At 37.1% G+C, this 27369-nt stretch overlaps 1 protein-coding gene across 1 annotated transcript in view; it reads left to right on the top strand.

The window, feature by feature from the left end:
* LOC140155386 (5'-nucleotidase domain-containing protein 3-like) overlaps positions 1 to 27369 on the top strand; it is a 39136-nt gene that overhangs the window by 6987 nt on the left and 4780 nt on the right. Inside the window, exons 6-14 of the mRNA XM_072178216.1 lie at positions 233 to 307; positions 1312 to 1368; positions 3492 to 3552; positions 4454 to 4556; positions 6170 to 6271; positions 6675 to 6759; positions 7852 to 7992; positions 19373 to 19459; positions 20142 to 20206. Coding sequence (XP_072034317.1) covers positions 233 to 307; positions 1312 to 1368; positions 3492 to 3552; positions 4454 to 4556; positions 6170 to 6271; positions 6675 to 6759; positions 7852 to 7992; positions 19373 to 19459; positions 20142 to 20206 — 776 coding nt within the window. The remainder of the gene's footprint in view (positions 1 to 232; positions 308 to 1311; positions 1369 to 3491; positions 3553 to 4453; positions 4557 to 6169; positions 6272 to 6674; positions 6760 to 7851; positions 7993 to 19372; positions 19460 to 20141; positions 20207 to 27369) is intronic.

The following is a 27369-nucleotide window of genomic DNA, read 5'->3' as shown; positions in this document are numbered from 1 at the left end:
TCAGAGTTGGGCAAGGAAAGAATGCTCAAAAAACACATTTGTGACCAGGATTTGCACCTGTTACCTCTGGGACTCTCATGAGCACTAACCTAATGATCTATTGATGTTTTACAGTTCTTATTTCTCACAATTTTGATTACTTACCAAGAGAGGAAGCTTTCATCCAGTTTACTCTTGGACGCCATCAGCCCCAATATCTGACATGTGATCTGTTGATGCTTTCTGTTTGTAGGATGATTTCCACATCAGTCAATTAATGGATCTCTTCAACATCCCTGAGATGACACTACTTTGTAATGTTATTCAGGTAAGCATTGGATAGATGGGCATCCTTTTAACTATTATCAGTTTCAATTTTCATGACATACATTTGTGACCTGCTACCACGAAATCAGTATAAAGTCGCAAGGTGTTAGTCACTCAAAACGCCCTGGCTACTGCGTTGGTGTTCACTCACCTGTTAAAGCCAATAAGAATGTCTCTATGTCCTTTGTGAATGGGGGCACAATGGGCCATTCACGAAGGATAATACTACTGGCTTGTACAGGTGGCGGCAAACAAAGAACATCAACTTAGTCAGACCAAATATCTCGAAACTACCAACTCAATAAAATGAGCATAAAGTCGCGGCGATTTTGTGGTAGCAGGTCACATTTGTGGCCAAAGTATTCAGTGGAATGTGACTTTGAATCAAACATGGAGCGAAGAAGATTATTGGTACTAAACCTAAGGATAGTTGGTCATCATGAAATAATGTTACATGGTAGCACTGTATATTCATGAGTCAGTGCACATCACAGTCAGTGGCCAATACAATAGACCTGATTACAGGTGACTTAGAGGTTCAGCTGTACCAAAATTGCCAAAACTGTCCCACAATACATTAGGAAATGTGATGCCAATATTGCTTATTATAAGAAGAATCTTGCATTTAACTTGTGTACATCATGGAACATTCAACTACGCTTATTACCCCACGAACAAACAACGTAATACACGAGGGTACAACGCTACTCTACGCTTCCATATATGCGAGGTTATCTGCGTACTATGCACAGCCATGCTAAGAGTATGTTCCACGATGTACACAAATTACAAATTGAATAATTTGTCTGTAATAATAGAAGTTACAATATTATAACATCTCACCCTCCAACGTCAACAAGTAGAGTTCAGAAAACCAACTTGGAGAAGAAATAAGGAATACGTAAAACTTATGACAACTTTTTATTTAAACAAAAGTAGTTTTGAAACTTTCAGCGAAAACTAACCTTGCTTAACATATTGTTTGTTTGTTTTTTTATTTCACAGTATTTAATTGATCATGAAATTGATTATGATCCAGAGTATCTCTTTAATGACATCAGGGTAAGTGTGTGTTTGGTTTAAAGTTTGTTGTATAGCAGGGAATCATGTCCTCCCTGCACATCTTATTGAATTCAGAGCTGCCTTTTATATAACCCACATGTAACTCCAGAGAAGATATCTTACACTTCCCACAATGCATTTCTTCCATTTTCTGATTTGCTATTTGGTGCAACATGGGCCGATAGTGACAAGAAATACCTCAATTGAAAGATCTGGTTGAGCTCTGTTAATTGTAGTTTTGTCACTATCGACCCATGTTGCAATGGAGAGTAAATCAGTACAGAGAAGAAGTGCATTGTGGGTAGTATAATATATCTTCTCTGACATAAACCCATACTTTTGAAAACTTAAGATAATTATTTTGACAATGCTAATAGTTTCAAGATGTGGAACTGACCTTTGACCTTGATGTATTAACTCAGTTGCTTGTAAAACACTGTGGGCAGCAGATTTGATGATCTCTTGTGATGTTGTATTGTAGTGAAATTGTGGGAAGACAACAGAAACTGCAATCAGATTTTAAATCTAGTCAGGATGTTGTCAGTGCACATTATGTGATGTGATCTGTGAAAACCCTTCACATGCCGCAGTATGCTATTTGTTTATAAAGAGAATAAAGGCAAAAACTCTTGACGATTCATTTTTGTTCAATTCCTCTTTGCTCATGACTTTTGATGAATGAAGTTAAAGGTACAAAATGAAAACAGTTTTGAAAAGAGCTATAAATTGCCATATTTTCTTTCTAAAGAGATCAAAATGGTCAGTTTCATCATGTGAAGACTTTTCACAGATCACATCACATACGAGGTAATGGTTTAGCCCTGACAAAGTCAGTCATGACTTTGATTCGGCCATGACTTGTACATGACTTAATGATAATAGAGCATCCTTTTAGATTTCATAATTTTTCACATAATACCACTATACTATTTGTACACAAAAGTGTTAAATCCAAATAAATTTGTAAAGTTGGTTCCTGGATCAAAGCAAATAAGCTCTCATTGAATGTCAGCAAATCATTTGATTTTGGTATATAAGGAAAAGTGATACGCTACTCATCTCTTTGGTAGAAAACCTTGTGGCTCATATTGTTGTGATTTCAGCATGCTGATGAATATAGATTATTATTATACCTCATAAATATTCATGAGCAAATCATGTAACTTTATTGGTCAGTCGCAAACGGCACAACCTATTTCCCTATCTATGACAACCTTTTCCCCACAGCTAAAGTCGGTGTGATAAAACAAATACTACATGGTTTATATTGGGGAAATAGGCAATTGTTTTTCCCAAGGTACTGGTTACGGGCCAATCACCCCCACCCTCCGGGTTTGGGGTGATAGGCCCTAAGCCAGTACCTTGGTCAAAAAATGTGCCCTATTTCCCTCTAACCATGTAGTATTTGTATATTATAATGGTCCCTTAAGCTATATAACCTGTGAAGTGTGTTACTTGTACATGCGATTAACTTAACATGCGCAATTCAATACTGTGATCAGCAAAATCTGCAACAAGGTCTTAGCTAGCCACCCGTCTGGCTGTCATTTTAGACGGCCAGTTTGCTCATGGGACGGGCAAAATTAATGCCTTTGACAGATGCTATATTATAAATTGTATGTTTTGAGAAGCTAATTGCCCTTTTTAGTAGATCAGATTTGTAGAACAAGGTCATATCAGCACATATTTGAACTCTTTGAACCCCAAATGGGCTATAGATGTCTGGTAAATGTTTTAAAGGTCAAATTAGGACAGGCAATTTTATTCAAATGACGGGCAACCCTCAATTTCTAGCTAAGACCCTGATCTGCACCTATGTCACGTGAGCCAAAGGCATATTTGATTTGTCTGTTATGCAGTAATCACAAGAATAATGATATTAACCCCATGGGTACTACCTGCTGATTGGTTACAAGAAGACTATTATGATTTATTGAGCCAATCAGCAGCATGGTTAGAGCGGTGGTAGGGCTGAACTGGATTGAGCTTAAATATTTAGAAGCTGTATTTTAATTGGTCACTCAAATGAATTTATATTGCATTTAATTGACCAATCAGAAATGCTGTTAGATGGTTGTTCTTAGGGGGTCAAATGACTAATAATAATTTGTTTGTTTTCACAGAAATCTGTCAAAGATGTCCATATATTTGGGACCATGCACAGGGAGGTAGCCAATAATGTTGGTATGTATACTACATGACAACGATTTTATAATTGGTGTTTCATTTCAAATGTATTCGATAAAAAGTCATGTAAATATCAGTTTGACAAAAACAATTACCTTCAAAGTGAGAAATTTGTCAAGGTGATTATTGACAAATTTCTTCTACAGAATATCTAATGGGAATAACCTGAAATAACAGCAAGAGTATTCAACACTTCTCATTGTGTGATCTCAGTCAAGTGCATGCCTCGACAAGCGTATGCGACCACGGTTGTCGATCACCTGATAGACAACACCCTGAAACCAATTAAATTTGATGCTTACCAGCTTAACCACACCCACTGATTAAGAATTGTTGGTACATAATGATAGTGGCAGGTTTTCAAAAGCAGGGAGGTTCTGGTCTAAATTCCCCCGACTGTTCAAAATTTCTTAACACGCTTCTCTTCCCGTAATAGCTAATTCACATATTTTCCCCCGACTAACTGAAAAATTGTGGTGGCATAGCGGTACGGGCTCTACCTCACAATCGGAGGGTTGCGAGTTTGAGCCCCGGCCATCGTGTACTTGGGCAAGGCGCTTTACCTCACTTGCCTCTCTCTACCCAGGTGTGAAAAGGGGAGCTGATAGGAATATTGACCATTAAGTGCCGCCCAAAGGTATGAGCATGCCTTGGGCATTATATGGCAACTGACATATTCTAACGACAGCGGAATAAATGTAAAGCACTTTGATACATGCGAAAGGGGCTGTATATATGTCAACATTTATTTATTTTATTAAAAAAATGGGGGCACGGGCACCCCAGCGCGCCTTTGCGCATGCCACTTGCATAATGATCATCTGACCATGACTGCTATCAAAGGATTATGACATTCCATCATGTCTTATTCATGTTTTGTCATCCTTTCTTTTTACAGAAAAATATCTTGATGCAGATAAACAAGTGGCAAAGTTGATTAATAAACTACACAGTAGTGGCAAGAATCTTTTTCTCATCACAAATAGCCCATTTTGGTTTGTGTAAGTATACTTTTGTTTTGGATTTTTGTCCCTGTTTGTTGCCTGTGTGTATGGATATATGTGTGTGTGTGTGCAAAAACAATGTTAACTGTGGCCTCTTTTGATGATTTCTCCCACATGCTTTGATGGATTTCAGTGGGACCAGGACATAATGACCCTTGAGTAAATAATATGTGACCATCCATCACAAATGGCTGTAATATCAACAGAGCTAGTTTTGACATATATGTTCCATTGAACCTTTAAAAAAACAAGCAATAGGAAACAAAGGATTTTTCAACCCATTTACTGAATTTTTACTATCTTCCAATCAAGGAATAAAGACATGTAATATATCATTGTAAAAGCTTTTTTGAGAAGAAGGTTCCTCTCCAATATTTTCAAAATTAACCAAGTTGTGGGGCGAGCACTCCGTGGTAAAAACATATGTCCACAGTAAGCTAAATAAAAGTTAATGTGTGTGTCTGTAGTTGGATAGTGAAAACTTAAAAGTGGTGTATCCATGGTGTTGGGGTAGTTATGCCAACAAACGAGGACACACACATAACATAGGTATATTCGTCTCACGGGGCCATCCTCTGTTTGGAGGTGTGCAAATGGCCACAATTGCATGTATAATGTATTTGCGACACACTGATTACTCCCTCTGTATTGTGCATTAAATATACCGTCTGCAGTTGCAAGGTAAAATAATTGTATCTCATACACATACACACAAAACATGGCAGAAAAGGTCCATGGTTTGTCGATTGAATGCGGTTTCAGATGTCCGCGTTTGCGTAGTCCTAAACTGTGTCCACGTTTGGAGGCAAACACCCTTAGGTATATGTAGGGGTGTGACCTAATGACCTAACAAGAGGTATGTTGTGGTAGTAAAAATATGTACAAAGTTACATTATGGGCATAAATGGACTGCATGGGCACACACCCAATATGCAGCCTCCTGCCAATGGCAATCAAGTGGGTAGATAGAGCCTTAAAAACACACCCATGGGGTTTGATACAATTTCCCCCACAACGTTGCTTCCTACTAATAATACACCCACAATATTGCTTTGTACATATTGTACATACACCCACAATGCACATACAAAAAATACCCCCATAATGTAGCTCTTGTATAGGTTAAATAAAACAAACGAAGACGGGAAACAGTTGTACAGCAAATTTTCGGTACTGGGCGTACCTTCTTCAGGCTTTATTACATATGAAATGATACAAGAAAACAATCTAAAAACAAGCAAGAAAATTAATGCGTAACGCGTAAAAAACAAGCATAAAAAGATCGCGACTGAAAAACAACGCAGTGTGAAGGCGCATCTATAAAAAAAAAAAAAAAAAAAGAGGGGGGGACCTATTCAATAAGATTAAGGCCTTTGGGTTGAAGGGAATGAAGTTTGTTGATCCAGAATTTCTCGCTGCTGACGCCTAAATTTGGATTGGCGACCAAGTGATTCAATGACCGGGACTTTGACATCATCGATGCTATGATCTGGAAGGGAAAAGTGCACGGCAACTGGCTTGTCTGCGTATAGGTATGTATACATGTGCATGTGTGCATTTTGTTGCTTTGCCTATTGAATGATTAGTTTTGTTGGTTTTTTTTCTTTCAGAGATAAAGGTATGCAGTTTTTAATTGGGCCTGACTGGACTGATATGTTTGATGTGATTGTATCCAATGCAAGAAAACCTCTATTTTTCAAGGATCAATCAAGGTAAGGTGTATGAATCAAAAACACAAACCATTGATGGGTGTGTAAAATAACTAGAAAAAATACAGGCTGTTAATAGAATTCCATCGGATGGACATTCAGGTTTTTGCTTTATCTCATACTCTTAGTTCCCAGACCTGAGTTAAATTTGCATAATAGTAGCCCAATATTAGAGTGAAAACTGTTTGGTTGCTACTTGCATTTTGGGACGGCTTACTATATAATGATCACCTCATAATAGGCCAGAATTATTTTGGTTTTGTTTTCAGGATTTTCTACTACATTCTGGATATTTCACAAGCTTTGAATCACACCCTGGACTATGATCATCCACATATTTATCATACCATAGCCCCATCTCATATGACAACCTAATCTTTCTTTCTCTTTTCACATTTGTGCACAGACCATTTAGATTTATCTATCCAAAGACTGGCACACCTGCATGGTCTAGAGTTACAAAATTGCAAAAAGGAAAAATATATATAGAGGTAAGAACATTTGGGTGAAGTACCATGCCTATAACGAGTTGCTCAGACAAGAACCAGTTTTTAGGGTAGTTTGTTAAACTTTTTCATTGTTTTTCTTTTAATTTACAAATATATGTCTTGCAAATATTTGTAAATTAGAAGAAATGAAAAAGTTTTAACTACCCTAAAAATTTGTTCTTGTCCAAGCAACTTCATAATAGGCACTATATGCTTATTAATGAATTTTTACAGTAGTACTAAATACTCTTGTGTTCAGAAATGAGCTTTCTTATTGTCAGCACAATAGGCACAAACATGACAGCCATACTTAATCCAGCTTCACTCTATAGACCTACGCATTTACTTTGATGAAAGCCAAAATATACAACAGAATTGTCAAAATCATCTGATCCCATGGATTTGTTCATTCCAAGAAAGCTTGGTTCAAGGACAAATGTCTTACGATAATGTAATAAGATACCATGTGATAGGTATTCTGCAGGTAGGCAAAGATTGGCAAAGTGCGGAAAAAAGAGACACTGTGAGTAACCACATTGCGGCGTGGCCCGTTCAGTGAATGATTTACTGATATTTCATAATGTCCTTCAATTAGACAATTGGGACTCCTGTTCCATATTTATGCAGTAAGTAATATATGCTGATACTGGGTGTAAGAAATATTTCCCTAAACCTGATCCTTGACAACACAAGTTGAGAAAGGTATTCTAAAGGTAGGCCATCATTTGGTTATTCCATTTAAAATTCACACTACTCACCCTTGCAGAAGATTTAGGAAATATCTTCCACAGAGGGAGTATAAATTTCAAGTGGAATTAACACATTATGCAGTTCAGTTTGAAAGTCATCCTCCCTCTGTGGAAGTTTGATTCAGATTGAATCTTTCTCAGAGGGTGTATGACATTTATATTGAGCTGCCAAATGTGTTAATTCCATTTGAAGTGCATACTCCCCCTGTGAAAGATGGTTCCAAAATCTTCCACAGGGGTAGAGTGGATTTTAAATGTAATAGCCCATTATTTGTATCATGCAGTCATGATGATGATTATGATAAAATTGTATTATTCATAATTAATAATTGTCTTTGATTTCTAGGGAAATGTGCAACAATTTACCAAAATGACATCATGGGACCCATCTCAGGTACTTTACTTTGGAGATCATGTGTACAGTGATTTAGCTGATCCAGGACTCAAGAATGGATGGAGAACAGGTGGTGTGATCCCAGAATTGGCGGTAAGGTCGAATGGTACAGGTGTATTCAGCAGTGTTGTAGGTCTCGAGACCGGCCTCGGTCTCGAGACCAGCTAAGCCTGGTCTTGGTCTCGGTCTCGGTCTCGGACCTGCTGGTCTCGGTCTTGGTCTCGGTCTCGGCCCTCCTGGTCTCGAGGTCTCGGTCCGAGACCGGCTTCGAGACCAGTAAAATAGCACCATTCTGGTCATTTGGCAGTAAAAATTTAATCATAAAAGATTTAAACTAAATCTCCAATTAACATTCTCATTTTTACCTCAAGATCTACTCAATTATTTATAATTAGGCCCAATTATTAATTAAATATTCTATAAATTCATCATAAACAAACTCTATCTCGATGCCCAGAATCCTAGATTATATTTACAGCTCCGTTAAAATCTATTTTCAGCAAGACCTCATATTTCTTTGCATTTGCCCAAATGGTTTTTGGTGCCTTGCTTGAAAAGAATATGGATTTTATGGCCCATCTTGTACCAGTCACTGAGATAATTATCAATTTATCATTCATTATTAACATAGGAGTCAGAAGCGGGGATGAGGGACGCGCCCCCTAAATATTTGCAAGGGTAACGTCCCAACGTCCCCTCTAAAAATCAAAATATAAGAAAAAATAAAGCAGGATTTGCCCTGTGTATCTTATTTTTTATCACAAAAAACACTGTGTTTTGGGCCCAAATAGGGTGAAATTGCAACATTTTCTGCGTAATGACCCATCAAAACACACCTTCATTAACGGCTAAAATAGTCTGATATTGATTTTTTAAAGTCTCAATACTGAAAACCGACCAAAATAGGCATATGATTGTTCCCAACTGACCCCCCCCCATTCTAATGTTTGCGGCACCACTGTTCATTGATATTACTTTCAAGCCCGGTCTCGATCTCGGTCTTGGTCTTGGTCTCGGACTGCCTGGTCTCGACTACAACACTGGTATTCAGGGCATAATATGTGACATGATCAAGTGGAATGAGTGACATGTTGAAAATTTTCAATTAGAAGTTTTTTACATTATTATCTTTCAGTTTACAAATGCTAAGTTTTAATGCAAATCCCATCAAAATCAGACATCCGGTATACCGAGTTATGAGCAATTTATCAATGGCTGAAAACAATATAAAACAAAGGAATTGAACATTGTTTTTGCCAATATCTCAAAAATAATATCAGCGACACTGGATCGACTCATTCTCCTTGATCATGTCACATTTAGCCGGTATATATTCACATCACATCACATTTGGCTACATGATCTAGCCTAAGTTCAAAAAGCTACAAAAATACCTGTATCTCAAAATGGCTTTTTTGCACATAGGGCTATCTGGTACCAAAATAATCCTTACAACACTGGGCACCTTATGATTGTTTACCATAAACAAGTTATAGCCACAGAAACTGTTATCAGTGAAAATGTAAAGCCCTAAGTACAACACTAATGCATGAAATGTGTGAGGCCCTAAGTACAAAAACGCCTGTATCATTACTGGGTTTTTTGTACTCGGGCCTTTTGGTTCTGACCCCTCGATATATAAAACCACAAAAAAATGAACACCTCTAAAATATCTTGCTATTAAGCTACTTGCAGTTCCGCCATTATGCACTATGTGCGGGAGAGCCTCGAACTGGCAGCATACATGAAAGGAAGAATTATGTAACCTTACACAGAACGTTATGACTAGTTCAATTCCCATTCATGTATGCTGCCAGTTCGAGGCTTCTCCTCCGCACATAGTGCATAATGGCGAACTGCAAGTAGCTAATAGGGTAGATGGCTTTGATTAGCATCATAACTAGACTGTGATTGTGACACACTCCAGCGCTCAACCATGATCAAGGACTTGAGCTCCCTTCATTATATAATGCCCTAATCCGATCAATAGAAAGGACATCAAAGGTCGAGAGCAGGACATTCAACTCCATCAGTTCATCATGGGAGCCCTCCTGATGAGGAATTGAGGATGTGTGTTGTACCATGGAAATAGTAGATAAGATCTACTATTTTCATGGTTGTAGACATTGAAATATTGAGGTAACTATCTCAATATATGTTTGTGTTGAATGACAGTTTAAATCTACTTGATCTAATATGATGACACTGTTGCAACTCAATTGTCTGCAAAGTCAAAATATTCTAACCTTGATAGATTTCTTATCTTTTTATACAGTGTGTATTTAAATAATGTTTCAATCTTAAGACAAAACACTAAAGATATAGGGGCTCTCTTTGTTTTCGCTAACTCATAAAATATGTCTAGGAAGTTGAGATGCTTTCTTTTACCTTGCTAATATACAAGAAACACTTTTGGAAGGTTTTAAGATCATTAGGAGGGGCCTACCACTCAGAACAACAAAATAAAAAAGGCCTCCTCCTTTTTCCAAAAGGCCTCCTCCTTTTTCCAGGCATTATTGTATACCATAAAAGTATGGGTCCCCTTTTCCTCCTTTTTTTGACAACCTGGACATGAAATATGTTTTCTTATTTTACTTGGCCTTAAAGGTACCAGTTCCTATACAAGACTGATGGCAAATTCATCATCCTATCAAGAAACTGGAAATACACTATTGCATTCCTTTCTTTAAACTTAAATACATTTCTGGCTGACACTTATTATGAAAAACCAGATAAATGAAAACCTATTGTTATCTCACATCATGGGTTTTTGTTTCCTCTTTCCTAGCAAACCTTTATAAACAAATAGGATCAAGCAACTTGATACAACCAAAAACAAAAGGGTCATGTATTGACAATGGAATTGATTAACAATATAATATAAATGTAGGACAGATTTTCCATGGATTAGCATGTGTCCCTCACGGACCAAGCTGGGTAAACAAACATTTAAACAGGATCTTGATAAGGTGTTGATTTGATTTGGACTAATGACATATTTTCCAACTCTATCCTGTTGGTGACAGAGATAAACTATTCCATGTATAGACTGCCCTCGCATGAAATGTGCATATCCCTGAATTGCATTTAAATGTTGGCACAATGCATTGTACTGTGATTTCTAGATTTGTAGATGTGGATATTATTATCAATATTGTATACTTTGTATTTCGCTATTTTGCACACTGTGTTGCAGGAAAAGGTGTGAGTTCTCATGATGGGTTGTGATTACTCTTAAAACAAAAACAAATAATTGGTTTGAGTGATGAAAATTATATTAATTGAAACATGTATGAGATAAAAGATGCACAAGTTTTTATCTTTGTCAGAGTATTTATCTTTGTCAGAAGTACAAATGTATAGGCAGGTCCAGTATTTTGAATGTAGTGGATGCTGGTGCAATATTATGTGGGTGTGTGCAGGGTTTCACCCTCAAAATTACCACCACAAAGTCCTGCTTGATCTAATAAAATTGGTCCGAATTGCTGTATGCAGAGAAGAAGAGTATGCAATATTTTCAAAATTCACTTTGATAACAGGCCAAAATTGTGTAAAATTGCAAATTTGTGCCCACTTTGCATGCAGTTTGCCCCAGTTAATTTATTTATTTTTGCCACCCCTTTCACAGGGTGACCCCAGGGACACCCTTTGCTGGTGCATTTCTGATTTAAAAAAAAGTCAACCAGGTAGTACATATATCAGCTAGTCAGTAGGGAGTGTTAATTAGGTGCTTTAATTAATGACATTCTTGCTCATTAGCATGGAATCCTATTACACATTAATTACTTCCCATGACTACTCAATTAACATGTCAGTTTGGGTGCAAATCAACCACATTCTGATGATGTAACCAATTCTTGGAACTCTTGCAAAATAATTTCATAAACAAAACAAACATGTAGAGTATCACAAAAAGTTGACTTGAATGAGTTTGAAAATTTTGATGGTGGAAGAAATCAATGACATAGTGGAAAAAATCAACACAAACAAATCAAATACAGTAGTAAAATTGGTAATTTGCATTGTGTGTGTAGTATGGGGGGATGACAAAGGGGGACATTGCCCCCCCCCAATATTTTCTTGCCCCCCCCCCAGTTACATCCTCCAATAAAAACCCAAAATTACTGAAATTCATTTTGATACCCCAATGCCTCCCGGCAAAAATTCATGGGGACGCCACTGCCAGTTAGGTGGTAAATAATTGTCTGTGGTTAATACACAATGCTTTACAGGGTTTTTGTGGGTGTGTGTGTCCTCGTTTACAGGTGTTTATAAATACACCCCTCCCTATATATACCTGCTCAATATCATTCTTCGCTATGATATTGGTTTACAATACAGCTTTGCTTTCACCATCAGGATACACATTAGAACTGACTTGACCGAACCCTAGCAATGGAAATGGGCTGTTTCCTGACTAACAATATTAACAAAGATGGTGGCTTAATTGATTTGGGTTACCTGTAATATCGCATAAATTATTGACCAACCTACCCTGGTGGGTTCAGTCTTCACTGACAATGGGTATGCATGATGGTTCCAATTAGGGGTACTTTTCAAGAAATAGCCGCGAATTTTCTAGGACAAAATTGTTTGCGATTGTCCAAATTAGGGGTGTTTTGAAGCAAAATTGTCCTTGAAATGAAAAATAGGGTGTATTTCTAGGACTTTAGTCTGTGTTTTACCGCTCTAGTTTTTGTTTTTTGTCTTTTTTCTGTCCATTTTTTAGTAGTTCCACACAAAAATTGATAGGGTATTTTTTTTGAAAAAAATTGTCCTCATTTCCTCGTGAAATAGGGGGCAAAATTCAAAAGCGTCCTTGAAATGGTAAAAATAGGGGTATTTTTTTTGGAAAAATGTCCTCGGTTCCCCATGATAAGGGGTGAAATGAAAATGCATCCTCAAAATGATAAAAAATAGGGGTGGTATTTGGGGGCAAATTTTCCTTGATTTCACGCAAAAATTCCTCGTGAAATAGGGGGTCATTTTCAAATCCTGGAATGGTCATACGTCCTATTTTTAAATACAAACTGAACCCACCGGGCAACCTATGCAGTATTGCACGTAGTCTGCATACATAAGCATGTCCAGGAACCGGCTACCGGGTGGGGGAGCTGAGTGGCGAGTGATGTGCCAAAAATAAGCTCAGTGTTTCTTAGAAATTGACCAACCTACATGCAGTATTGCACGTAGTCTGCATACATAGGCATGTCCAGAAACTGGCTTGGGGGGGGACTGAGTGGCTGATGTGCCAAAAATAGGCTCAGTGTTTCTTAGAAATTGACCAACCTACATGCAGTATTGCACATAGTCTGCATACATAGGCGTGTCCAGAAACTGGCTTGGGGGGACTGAGTGGCGAGTGATGCAGGGGCTATTTTAGGAGAAAAAAGTCACTGCACGTTGGCAAATGTAAAGTTTCAATGATCAACCAGCAGTGACGAGCTTGCGGGGAGGGGTGGAGGGCTGGTCCTTCTCCAGCTTTGGCGATTTTTAAAAATCATGCATTTTAGTCATTTTTTACTTTACCTGATTGGACACTTGACACTCATCATATAGCAATACTTAATCTGCAAACAAAAGTGCAAAATAGGTCTGAATAAAATTTGAATAAAAAAGCAACTTGGCGAAGGTCTAACATATTGATTTTAGAGGGAAAATACTGCAGTCAAACGCTTTTCTCACTTGTAGGGCGTTTAGGACTATTTTACTGGCAAGTTATCAATGTTATTAGCTCAAGCGGGTGGGGTCCAAGGATCCACCTTAGATCCTTTGGTGGAATCCATCGTCAAAGCCCCTTGCTGGGGCAAGGAGTAGAGTCTCAAGCTCACAAGTTTTTTAAAGGCCTTTTTTATTAAGTTTTCATGATTAACTTGGAAAGCGTTTTCTTGAAGTCGTTTAATAACGCCTTCGAGATTTACAAGTTCATCATATCATACGATATTGGTGAGTGTAGACAATAATTTGGTTTAATTCATTGAGTTAAAAATTATTTTATTTTATGACCACTCAAACAGTAAGAACTTTCTTCTGTTGAGGTGTTTATTACTGACAACATAATGCCCACTATTTTGTTTCCAAACCACGCACAGTCACATCACGGAAGAATACATGGATTTGTGCACAAAAGATCTAGATCCTGAAAAGAAACCACAGGTAACCTACTTTTAGCCTTGGTTCAAGGCGTTAGGCTGTTTTTTCACACCACTATTTTCTTTAAAATTGTTTAGTTTATTCACCATGGTCTAAATGGCTTTACTGCTTAAATATTGTTAAACTATGTCAAACCATATAGTCGGGTTGGGAACATTAGATTTGGTCGGGAACCTGGAATCGGAGTATAGGCCTAATTTCAATTTTTTTTTTTTTTTTTCTTGATTATTTTTTATATCAGCCATCTTAAAAATCGTTTTTAAGACCGTAACCAGACATCTAGATGCTATTAAAAAGTTTTGACCAAAACCAAAACGCGTTTATAGCATATGTTTAGAACGTTTTCAAAACATTTGACCTATGTCTCAATGTCTCACTGAGACGAATCCAATTTCACGCATTCCTACACCTCAATGGCAGCCATAGCTGGGTCCCCCCTTAGGTCTATTCCACCTAAAATGTGAAATGATGTGGCCTTGGCGGGGATATTAAGCTGCATTCCATCACCCGTGTTACACATAATAAAATTCACCATCGATTTTTAAGCGGATTTAATACCGCCTAATTGGGCAGTAAGAACACAAGTTTTGTGCAGACGGGACCCAGTAATGGCCGATTGAATTCTGAACTTCACTTGGCTCGTTGGATTTGTCAATATATCTATTTGCCGAGATATGGGTTAAATTTGCTTATTTTAGAGATATTTCGACTCAGTGACTACATTGCAACTGTAAAGAACTATGTAACAAATACACAGCCTTCTGCTTTTCCATTTTAAAAATGTTACGTCCATTTCACAGTGTTTTGGTAGGCTTTGAAATTACTCAATGATGACAAGCGAGTCAAGGTCCAGAATTTCATTCTAAGACAGTGTCAGAGGATCAGGACCAACAAAGGAATTGCAACGATACTATAGCCAAAATATTAAATTCTCGATCATGAGAGCCAACTTGGGTACGCACAGTTATTTGCGCCGAGCGTACTACGCAAATACCGGCGCTTACGGCGCAAACACTGCTTTTGAGAATTGACCAATCACACGGTCGTTGCTAGGCAAGGTCAAGGTTCGGTCATGCAGGTCGCGCGATCGTGTTATTCTATGAAAAGTACGCTGACACAGAAGGTACATCCTCTCATGATCGAGAAATTGTTATTTTGGCTATAGCGATTATAATATTTATAACCTTTTTAAAAATCAAAATTAACGATTACACATTTTGGATTTTGTTTACACATTTTTGGCCCTAAAATTATTCTCATAAGCCGTTTAATGTAGATGGCTACTAGTTACTGGGAATGATATATATTTTAAGTAGCGTAGGCAGGAAAAAAAGTAACAAATACAACCATCTTACATGACTGTTTTAAATACATTTTTAACTAATATGTCTTTTGGGTTATTTTTGGTCATTTTGGTGCCCCAAAAGAGGATTTTGTAAACATGTTAATGTCATTTATTGACTGGTATCTACAAAGAGTAAATTGTGACAATCGAAGCGAGAAAAACATTGAAGGCAATATGATTGTATTATTATTTTCTCAATTTAAGGGGTACTACACCCTTCGATAAATTTGTGACTATTTTTGCACTTTTCTCAAAAACTAATAACACACTGGTAACAAAATTTAAATATATTATAAGGGCAAGGAATCCAATTACTACACTGGAATTTCAGTGGCCCAAGACAAGCAGTTCGTTATTTATGATAAGAAATGAGGTACTGCTAGGATGTACCTCATTTCCTATCATATATACTGAACCGCTTGTCTTGAGTCACTGAAATTTCAGTGTAGTAATTGGATTCTTTGCCCCAAAAATATACGTAACTTTTGTTACCAGTGTGTTTCTAGTTCTTGAGAAAAATACAAAAATAGTCACAAATTTACCACATGGGTGTACATTGTAGTACCCCCTTAAATTCAATTTGAGTAGTTTTTGGTAATAGGTGATATTTCTCAATATATCCAAAGCCCAAACTTCATCATGTTCACCAGGCTACGCCAGTGAGTCAGAAATAAATTACTAACAAACTAGTAAGGAACTATTACTACATTTCTGGTCCTTTTGGCCAAATTTTATCTCTAAAATGAGTGTCCTAAGCATTTTAATGCTATTTGATGTTTGATTATCTACTTGCAGTAGATGTGGTATACTTAAAATCATGCCCTTAATCGAAAGCAATTACCATTGGGTAAATGTCAGTCATTGTACATGTAGTCATATTTTAAATAGCTCAGTAATGACAAATTGGCATGTCGGATTTTATGTCAGGACATGTCACGTCAGAGAATCAGAAACAACAAGATAATGTAACTATAGACGAATCCAACAAGCCAAGTCATGGTCAGGATTTACTCGGCCATTACTGGGTCCCGACTGCACCAAACTGGTGTTATTACTGCCCAAATGGGTGGATTAAATCCGCTTAAAATCGATGTTGAATTGTATTGTGTTGTAAACTTTCATCATTCTTTTGTCTACGTGTAACACGGGTGATGGAATGCAGTTTAATATCCCCGCCAAGGCCACATCATTTCACATTTTAGGTGGGATTAGACCTAAGGGGGACCCAGCTATGGCTGCCATCGAGGTGTAGGAATGCGTGAAATTGGATTCGTCTATACTGCAATTCCACGCTCACCTCAAATATCCCCTGACTACGGGGTTGGAAAAATGTCTTGAAGTACAGCGAATCCCGCACGTTTGACGACATAATATAAGTTTATTAGTACAAATGCGCACGCAAGCCTTGAACATTTTGCTATATTGAAGCTAAAATGGTGAAATATGGTGCAAAAGTAGAATAATTTGAATGAAGAGCGCAAAAAATGAGCACGAGGATAAAATGACCAAATGAGATTAATTTGGACAGAAACCCACATACAGGTGTTACGTCAACGTGGGGGTGATTGTATATACTGTGCCCTTATCAATTTTTGGTAGTTGCACACTCCAACCCCATTTGCCACGCAGGTTGACAAAATGGAAAGTTGCCAGAATTTTTTTGATAGTAAACACTATATATCATGACTATCGTGAGCAAGGCGTGAGGGGAGCAAACTATGTCTATAATATGCATGAGGCCCTGTGAAAATTAAAGAGTTTTCTAGAAACATGAGAAAAGGGGTAATGAAGTGTAAAGGGCAAGGGCGGCCAGCGCAAAACCTTTGCCATTTCATCTGAAAATGACCATACGGTAGATGCTATATTTAAAGCATCCATATTGAGTTTGTCGAATAGCATAAAAATATTTTAAGCACGGATTTTTAATTCTCACTGCACAGATTTTTAATCTCACTGCACAAACGTGCCAGGAGGCACGTTAAAATAGCCCCTGGAGTGATGTGCCAAAAATAGGCTCAGTGTTTCTTCGAAATTGACCAACCTACATGCAGTATTGCACGTAGTCTGCATACATAGGCGTGTCCAGAAACTGGCTTGGGGGGGGGGACTGAGTGGCAAGTGATGTGCCAAAATAGGCTCAGTGTTTCTTCGAAATTGACCAACCTACATGCAGTATTGCACGTAGTCTGCATACATAGGCATGTCCAGAAACTGGTTGGGGGGGGCTGAGTGGCTGATGTGCCAAAAATAGGCTCAGTGTTTCTTAGAAATTGACCAACCTACCTACATGCAGTATTGCACGTAGTCTGCATACATATCGGCGTATCCGCTACCGGGTGGGGGCTGAGTGGATGAAATGTGCCAAAAATAGACTCAGTGTTTCTGAGAAAACCTGGGAGGCTGAAACCCTCAGAGCCAACCAGGACATGTCACTGGTCTGCAAATGTTTCATTCTTGATTGCTCATATTTACACAGAAAATTATTCATTGTCATTAACTTTAAATTTCAATAGTTCCAATAATTGGAACTCACGGCTCCGACTGGGAGTTCCAAGGAGCTATGTGTATGTGTCGCCGCAATTTAGCATGCATTCATCACCATATTCACATGTACATAGTCGTGGAGTGGACTTTTCGCTGCTCATAAAAATCACTCAAAATCATCTTTTTAAATATTTCTTTGGACAAAAGCTGATGTGTAGAATAAGTTGAGCAATCACAGATGACATACATCAGTGACACAGGTTTCTAAAGTGAGTATTTTACTTGATATACTAATGCGAACTTGCCAAAATTAAACCCTGGAGGCACCCTACGGGAGTACCTACAACTTGAGAACAAGTCCTCAAACGTTCGAAATTTGTAGTTACTACAACTAAATTTCAATATCTTTTATACATCAATTTACAATACCCTTTATATATATTGCTAGAGGGTGAACATTTGCAATTACAAAAAATCTTACTATCATGATGGAATCAAGGTGGTACTTTAAAACTGATAGTGCTTTAAAAACAGTTCAAACAACTTCAAACTATACCATTTTGTTTGACATTTAGTTAAAGTTCTTTGTTCATCTGTAACTGCCCTTTGTACCCATGTTGGTTTCATAGCATACACATATTACAAGTTGGTTGACCTAGTTGCAGCATTATCATGCACTTGGTATTGATTATTCACATTGCTTCCTGCATTTGGTGGTATGATTTCTTGTTTCCATATAAATTAGCATAACAAAACATTGAACACACATTGTTGGTGCTGTGATCATAGACCCTAGAAAGGATTATGGTCTATGCTGTGATACAGAAGGTGGAAGTTGAGCTGTTTTATAATAAAAATCCCTTTAAAAGGGATGTGCACTTGTGCAATGATAGAGATTTACATAGTTTTAGTAAATTGACAAATTGACTTTTGAGCACTCCTATAGTCCATTTACCTTCCTCAAGCCAGTAACATCAGTGCAAAATACCGTTATCGCAGCATTAAATTGCACACATTGAATCAAAGCAATGGGGTACAGACACACATGTTTATTAAGGTGTGTAGATACGCAAGTGAAACAAGATGCATGCGTTGACATCACTGACTTGGGGAAGGCAAATAGACTTTTTAATCCAACATGACAAAAGACTATATTGCTAAAGCTTAAAACGATGACGATGACTTGCAGGATGGCTTGCTTTTCTTTGTGTGATATTAGAATATATATATACAGTGGGAATTTTACAAGTCCAGATTTTTGAAATAACAGAAAGCTTGCAATTTTCAAATTATTTTTTAATGTGGTATTATGCAATGAATTTGTTATTTATGTATGTATTTATTTACAGCATATATTCATAGTTAGTCTACCTATTGAATTGAGTGCTCAATCCCAAGAAGGGAGAGCGTATAATTTAATAAAAATTCAAAGTTTAGACCTTCCAGAATAGAAGTCATTACTCTGAGTCATTTATTTATTTATTTTTTCAGGATGAAATAACAATTTGTAACTCAGTGCCATTCAAGAGAGCAGTAACATGGCTAGTAGCTCTGCAAGATCTTATAGAGAAACATCAGGTATGTACACAGTACCACAATAAACTTGTTGTGGCATAGCTTAGGAGGGGTGGAGAGGGTATGCTATTTAAAAGACCAGTAACATGGCTAGTAGTATAGGGACAGAAAAATGGGTTCCCATTAGACTAATGAGGGGAAGAAGTTGTGAAAATGTTCTTTTGTACTTTGTAGGGTGCTGCCTCAAAATCACTAATTTATTGTAAGATCAGTGCAGAGTAGGTTAGATATAAAAATGGAATTACTATACACCTGATCCGTGAACTGTGTCTTTTTGAAAGACTCTTCTTGTTTTGTCTAACCTTGGGAAATGTGGGGATCTCCCATGGAGTTTTTCATAATGGCTACCAAAATACCATTAAATGACATTCGAAGCCTAGGATATAAGATCATACATGGCTTTAAGAATAATAATAACCAGGCTTGGAAAATGTGAAGAATTCTAGCTACTATAGATGGCGGTTTCAAAATGGCTGCCAAAATACAGTTAATTTTAAATGATATTTTAGAGCTCTAGAAAAGTCCTTTACTAGTATATGCCGACTGATTTTGTTCTTTATTGGTATGTGGTGCTGAAAAAGATTTTTGTAGGTCCAACTTTGGGAAATGTGGGGAACTGCTGTTAGAGGGCATTTTTCAAAACTTGCTTCCGTAGTAAATTAGTTTTATATTGAATTTCTTTTAGGTTCACAATAATGCAGCGTGTCAAGCTGTTGTACAAGAATGGCTAAATGAAAGGCAACAACTGAGGTAAGCAATTCAAATGAATACCTGAGTGGAAGAAGGGCCCAACTCCAATTTTTTACAAAAATGAGTTAGACCCAGCATTTTATTGTCAACAGACTGTTCTTCCTTGTGTATGAAAGATGAGCCAAAATCCACTCTCTAAATAGTCTTCCACGTACACTTAATCATGGTTTTCGTGGAAGAAAGGCCCAACTCCATGGAGTTGGGCCCTTCTTCCACAAATATAGGGTTAAAGAGGTATTTTGTTCATACATGAAATCTGCTTTTCACTACAATAAACTTTCTTGCTAACATATTACATGAGTTCTACTTGTGCAATTAATGGTGATTACCTAATTTCTGTAGCTATTTATAACACAGAACTGGCACTTGCAGTATATTAGTGGAAGAAGGGCCCAACTCCAGCTCAGTATTAAGACCTCTACCGTTGCCATATATAATTTCGAATGTATGTACTATTGTATGTTCATGTAATAAAGGTCCCCTGAAGATAAAAACGTTCTGTCTATAAACCTTTTCCAAATATTAAGTTTTTTCTTAATATCTCAAAAACAGTTTTGATGGAGTTGGGCCCTTCTTCCACTCAGGTATTCAAATGTTATTGTAATCTTAGGTCATTTTGATACTAGGTTAAAGCTGGTGTTATTTTAATGCAGGGGATAACCATGTAATAAAGAAAGAAGAGAAGAATAAATGTTTGATCGAATATGATTTTATAAAACAAACTATAGTGATAGTATTCTTGGCTATTACAGGCGACAGTCTCTTTGTGTCAGTAAGTCGTAAATGCCATAGAAATTGGACATACCATTCCAGAGATATGATAAATTTTATTCTTGTGAAAAAAATTAAATACAATATTCTTGGCTGTTTCAGGCAACAGTCTCTATGTCTTCCGAAAATGCCATAGAAATCGGACATATGATTCCTGAGATAAGATAACTTTTATTTTCCTGAAAAAAATGATATACTTATCAAATTGAATGCGTGTTTTGGCCCTGTCAGAGTCTCAAAATCTTTGTGTGTTCAGTCAAATCACTTTCATGGATGACCTAGCAAGGAACGGAGCCTCGCCTCATACATGCTCATCTCTCAGTGCATGGTTTATAATCCTGATATGCTTGTATACTGATAAAATGACCTTTGCTTACACTGGATACAAAACTGTATACTCCACAACTATTTTGGGTATGATTTTTGAAATGGGGGCCAGGGGGTTCTCAACTTTGGTTTGGGTGGGGATGTGGTCACGTGCGGCTGGGACTCAGAAAAACTACCCGACTTGAAACCAAATTTGACATAAAATAGACCAAGATTTATACAATTTTTGAAAAACTTTCCCAAATTTTGAGAATATTTTGAAAAAGTACTTTGTTAAGCTACATTTTCATGAAATTGAGGACCATCAATAAACCGAAATGGCTAAAAATGCACCTGAACCTAAACTAAATGGCCGTGAACATGCACCCTGAATCTACCGCACATCCCCGCACTTATTTCCACCGAGAAACCCAACCCCGAATTGGGGTCAGTAAATTTAGCCATTAAAATGAGATTTGACCATAAAGATTATACATTGTGTGAATTCTAGGGACCTGTGTTTGGTTGACTGACCAAGCATGGAAGTATTAGTTGTCTTGTATCTAATATTTGAATAAGAGAATAATAGATACATGTCTGCATGATATATCTTATTGTTATAGCAATACAATACATGTACACATAAATCAAAATACAATTTGATCCCAAGTTTGTGATCATAGTACAGGGCTTTAGATAATACTCTACTTTTTTACAAATATTTTGTTTACAAATAGTTTCCTCTTCCTCTAAATCCATGTAAAGTTTTAAATCTATTTTAAATAATTCCTGTTTTTTTTCTTCAAAACTTCTTATTAAAATTCATATACTTGCTTCAAATGGAATGCTATTTGGTTAGTGAAGCTGAAAAAGTATAACTTAAAGGCCTATTAATATAAATATACAGCCTGTCTCAAAAAAATTGTGCAAGTGAAAAGCGCCCTCTTTTGCAATTAGAAAATACCGTTGTGGTATGGACGTAGTCTTAGCTCTCAAATACCATTTGTTCTGTTCAATTTGCTTGTTTTAGTCTCGAGATATGTTTAGTTAACAATGAAAGGGTAAAATCACAATTGTGCCACTTTTACTAGGGAAGAGGGCTGTACAATCAATGATAGGACTGGTGGATTTTGTAATGTCTGAGAGGGGTTGTCATGCACGGTCCCATATACTGATATACTACTCACCGAACAAGTGCTACAACACATTGGCAGTTTTCTTTTATTCATTAAAAGTTCATTGTAGTGGGGTGAATATTGACTGATTAAAAACAAGACTGTCTGGAACATACTTACCAACCTTGAAACCTCATTAATCATTTACACAGTGTCTGGCTAGACCAGCAGTGTTGCCATAAAGGCTAATAAACCACATTTATATAAAGAAAAACACATTTAAAATAGACTTGGTGATTTATTAAAAGTTTTACCAAGATTTACCAAGTCTATTTTAAATGTATTCCAGCTCCCTTCTTGGTTGAGCACTTTACTGTGGATGATTTACCTTACTTGGATTTATTTATAAAGAAAAACATTAATTTTTTGGTGAATATATTGACAATGACAAAATTACTTGTCAGTCTATTTCAGTCTGACATGCTTTTTTTTTTTCAATTTATTTATGGAAAATGAGGCAAATTTCCAAAAAATTATCTCTACTTTTAAATAAGTTTATGAAAACCTAACAGAAAAAAATTCTACTCCAAAAACTTGGGGTAAAAAAAGTGTATTTTTGGGGAAAAATCTAAATGTAACCATATGATTCCTGGACTTATTTGTAATATTTCCTTTCCAAAATCTGGATGTACTTTGGAATGAACTCTAGAAATAATGAAATCAGAAAAGGTCACAAAATGAGGTCACATAATAATTGTGGCAACTCTGTGTCTATGTCTGGCCTGTGACCTCGAATGACCACATCCAACCATGAAGCTTTTACTTTTCCAATAACCCCAACAACATCTGAAGGTCTAACATGATTGGCCTATTCAACTGGCTGGCTTTATACAGGAAATAAATGCCAACAATTGCAAAATGTTACTAGGATTTGGGCAGGTAACCATGTCCTTTAGGGGCGCACCATTAGATTTCCAGGGGGGGGGGCATGGGAGTTTTTTGAAAAAAAAAAACTTTGCCCACTAGTGAGAAAAAAAAAAAAAACTTTGCCCACTAGAGAAAAAAAAAAAAACAAACTTTGCCTCACTGATGAGTAAAAAAAAAAAATTTCACCCACCCAACTTTGTATAAAAATGTACATTAAAATTGAAAAAAATCTTACAACCGGCGCTGTAAAAAAATTTGGTGCTCTTGGAGGCAAAAAAAAAAAAAAATTCCGCTGCCTTCGGCGGCGAAAAAAAAAAATTCTGCCTGACCCAAACTCCCATGCCCCCCCCTGAGAATCTAATGGTGCGTCCCTTATACAAGTTACATATCACAATGTTAATAGATGGTCAGGACTAGCCCTACTAGTAATAGGGCCTTTTGACTGTGGTGATCCAAAACCATGCTATCAGAAAACCTGGCTATATCCAGAGAACTGCTAAACCCAGTGACTGCTAATTCTTGAGAAATTTGGGTGGAGCTGCTAGCTGCTGTTAGTGGGTTTTTACAGTTCTCGGATATGTGTACATCCATATCAAAACGATGCACTTGTCGGCTGCTACATGTGTCTCATTTCGCATAATAGCTAGGAATAAATACCAGACTCATCTCCGAAGTGGAGGTCACTTCAAATCATCCCAAGTCACATGTTTTAGGAATACAGAGAACATTCCTTATACAATTTGACTTGTGGATGATTTGAAGTGAACTACACTTGATATGCGACTGATATTTATTCTGAGCTATGTGAAATGAGACACATGTAGCAGCCGACAAGTGCATCGTTTTAATATGGATGTAGGCATATATTGTGTTTAAAAGGCTCTATAGATAGTAGGGCTAGTCATTTAAATAATACCTTGTGGAGTTGGACACTTTTATTATCATGGATTATGTAAAATGCTGAGCTTGTGTAACACTCAATGAATAAATCCAGTTATGCTGTTAACTTGGGTGTTTAACTCTTTAAATTTTGATGTTTTAATTATAATTATATATTTTATTTTGCTTGAGATATTACAAATTTACAGAAGCTTTTAGGCCATGAAAAAAAACCTCCCTGTTCTACAGGCCAACGGACATTTGAAGTAGGAATGGACAGGCAGGCTTTTTTTTATATTATAAATACTGTTTCAATGGTAGGCCTCATTCCAGAACATGCAAAATGGGACCATACCTTGTAATAACAAGGTGGTTTATTTGATCATGTGTCTGGTGGCTAGTAGGTACTTTAAATGTTTGATTACAATTTAATAGCATTGGTAGAAATGTTTGAAATTCAACGTCCATGATCAAATTTGTTTTTGAGGTGTAAAAGGGAGTTGGTCGCTCAGTGTGGAGACATGCTTGGGTCCTGGCCCGCCACCGCACTTTGTGCATCAGCGGGTATCCGGGTGGGGGGGTTTGGGGTCACTCCCACTGTGGCCTGTGCACCATCCACGATAATCAACTTTTGAAAAGCACCCTAAACAAGGATTTAACCCTGGGCTAAAATGATATCCTAAACAGGTAACACACGCCCGTTTCACACCCTAAACAGGGATTTTAATCCTTGCATCAAATTTCATACCCTAAATTTCATTTCCGCGTATTAAAAATTGCAATTTTGCTACCCTTTTTTTTTTTTTTTCATGTTTTTGACACCCAAAACATGATACGCGCGTATCGTGCCTACCCACGAAAAACTACCCTTTTTACGCGTTTTTATTATCGTGGATGGTGTGCAGGCCACAATGGGAGTGACCCCCCTGGGTTACAACAAACAAGCAAACATACGATAACAAACACAAGTTATCTTTAATACAATTAAAAGCATAGTCTGCATTTTATCACCTATGAGATGGGTTCAAGTTCATCATGGTTTGTATCAAGTTCATAGTAACACATTATACATTACAACATAATTATAAGTGTGAGTCCATAGGTAGGCCGACTTCCTCATCCCATTCCATGTACACACTGATGTATGTATATCCTGACCCAATTACATTTTATATTGGATTGGTGATGCATGATGACTGTCATTTAATTGTTATCAAACTAAATATTGACAAAGAAGATAATGCATAACAAAGCATGAACATGAAATGCTCAGGCCATGAAGTGGCCTGGATTTTATGACCTTTTCCTAAATAAATTTGCTTACATCTCCATTCGGCTTTTACCTTTTCAGACTATATTGAATGGTTTAAGGGGGTGGGGGTACTACACCTCTGCCCAATTTTGTGCCTATTTTTGCATTTTTCTCAAAATTATAGAGCATTAGGGACAAGTAAGATATGTATATTATAGGGGCAAGGACTACAACTACTGCACTGGAAATTTTATTTTAGCACAGACAACAGTTGTAGAGTTACAGTCAAAAATGAGGGAAAACCATTATTTGATCAATAAATCAATAACTACTTGCTTTGAGTAGCTGAAATTTCAGTACAGTAGTAGTTGTAGTCCTTGCCCCTATAATATACATATCTTATTTGTCACCAATGTGCTATAATTTTTGAGAAAAATCCAAAATGGAAACAAAATTGGCCAGGGGTGTAGTACCCCCTTAACATGCAAAAAGTATGGTCCTTTTCAGTGATTGTTCTTTATAATTTGGATCTTCTTTAGTACATTTCGAAGCCTTCAAAGGGAGCTGCTAGCTGTTTAGAGCATTTACAATAGAATGTAAGGAGAGAATGGTTAACTAAGGAGAGCTAAAGATCACTCTCCTATATCATATTTAAGGAGAGCAGTAGAGAATTGCTCTTGCTCTCTTCAAAAGGTAGTCCCTGAGAAGGGGTGTTTCCAAGTGATAGGATGCGTGATCAAAGTATGGCTAGAATACTTGGTGTGATGATGATGTGATATGATTGGGTTAGAGGAGTCTAGCATGTATGTGGGATCTAGATTTGCAATAAACATGGTAAATGTCTAACCAGAATATCATAAATATTAGTCTCTAAGGGGGTTGCCATTTTCTCCTGGAAGGGGAGGGGGGTGTTTCTAAGTAACTGAATGTGTGAAGATGATGTGATCATACTTGATGTGATATGATTGGGTTAGAGGAGTCCAGTGTGCATGTGGGATCTCGATTTGCAAATAAACATGATAAATATCTATCCAGGATCTGATTAATAATAATCTCTAAGGGGGTTGTCATATTCTCTTGGAAGGGGAGGGGGTGTTTCAAGTAACAGGATGTGTATAGATGATGTGTTATGATTTGGTTAGATGAGTGTAGCGTGTATGTGGGATCTTGATTTGCAAATTAACTTGATACATGTCTAACCAGGATCTCATAAATGACATTCTCTAAGGGTCTGTCATTTTTTCTTTGGAAGGGGGTGTTTCCAAGTATCAGGATGCGTGAAGTGAAGATGATGTGTTATGGTTTGGTTAGATGAATGTAGCATGTATGGGATCTGGATTTGCAAATATGATAAATATCTAACCAGGATCTCATAAATAATAATCTCTAAGGAGGTTGTCATTTTCTTTTGGAAGGGGAGGGGTGTTTCCAAGTAACAGGATGTGTGTAGATGATGTGTTATGATTGGGTTAGAGGAGTCTAGCAATGTTTGTGGGATCTCGATTTGCAAATAAACTTGATTAATGTTTGACCAGGATCTCATAAATGCCAGTCTAGGTTGTCATATTCTCTTGGAAAAGGGGGGGGGGTGTTTCCAAGTAACAGGACGTGTGTAGATAGTTGTAGATGATGTGACTGTGGTAGTTGAGTATAGCATGCATGCCAGATCTTGATTTGCAAATAATTGTGACTAACCAGGATCTGAATGCATTTGAATATTAATGGTTTCTGAAGAATAAAATTTATTTTGAATTTTGCACTTATTTGAATTTTGAAATTCTGCACGCCTCAATCCCTGCCGAGGAACTAGAGCCTAGTTCTAGTCCAATGCTGTTAATTTAAGAACTATGCTAAGTAAGGATGGTACAGAAGAAAAACGCCTCTTTTACTGTGAAATCAAGCTATTTTATAGC

This window comes from Amphiura filiformis, chromosome 6, assembly GCF_039555335.1.
Source record: "Amphiura filiformis chromosome 6, Afil_fr2py, whole genome shotgun sequence".
Taxonomy (NCBI): Eukaryota; Metazoa; Echinodermata; class Ophiuroidea; order Amphilepidida; family Amphiuridae; genus Amphiura; species Amphiura filiformis.
Note: the sequence above shows the minus strand (reverse complement) of the source record. Positions and strands in the feature narration are given on the sequence as shown.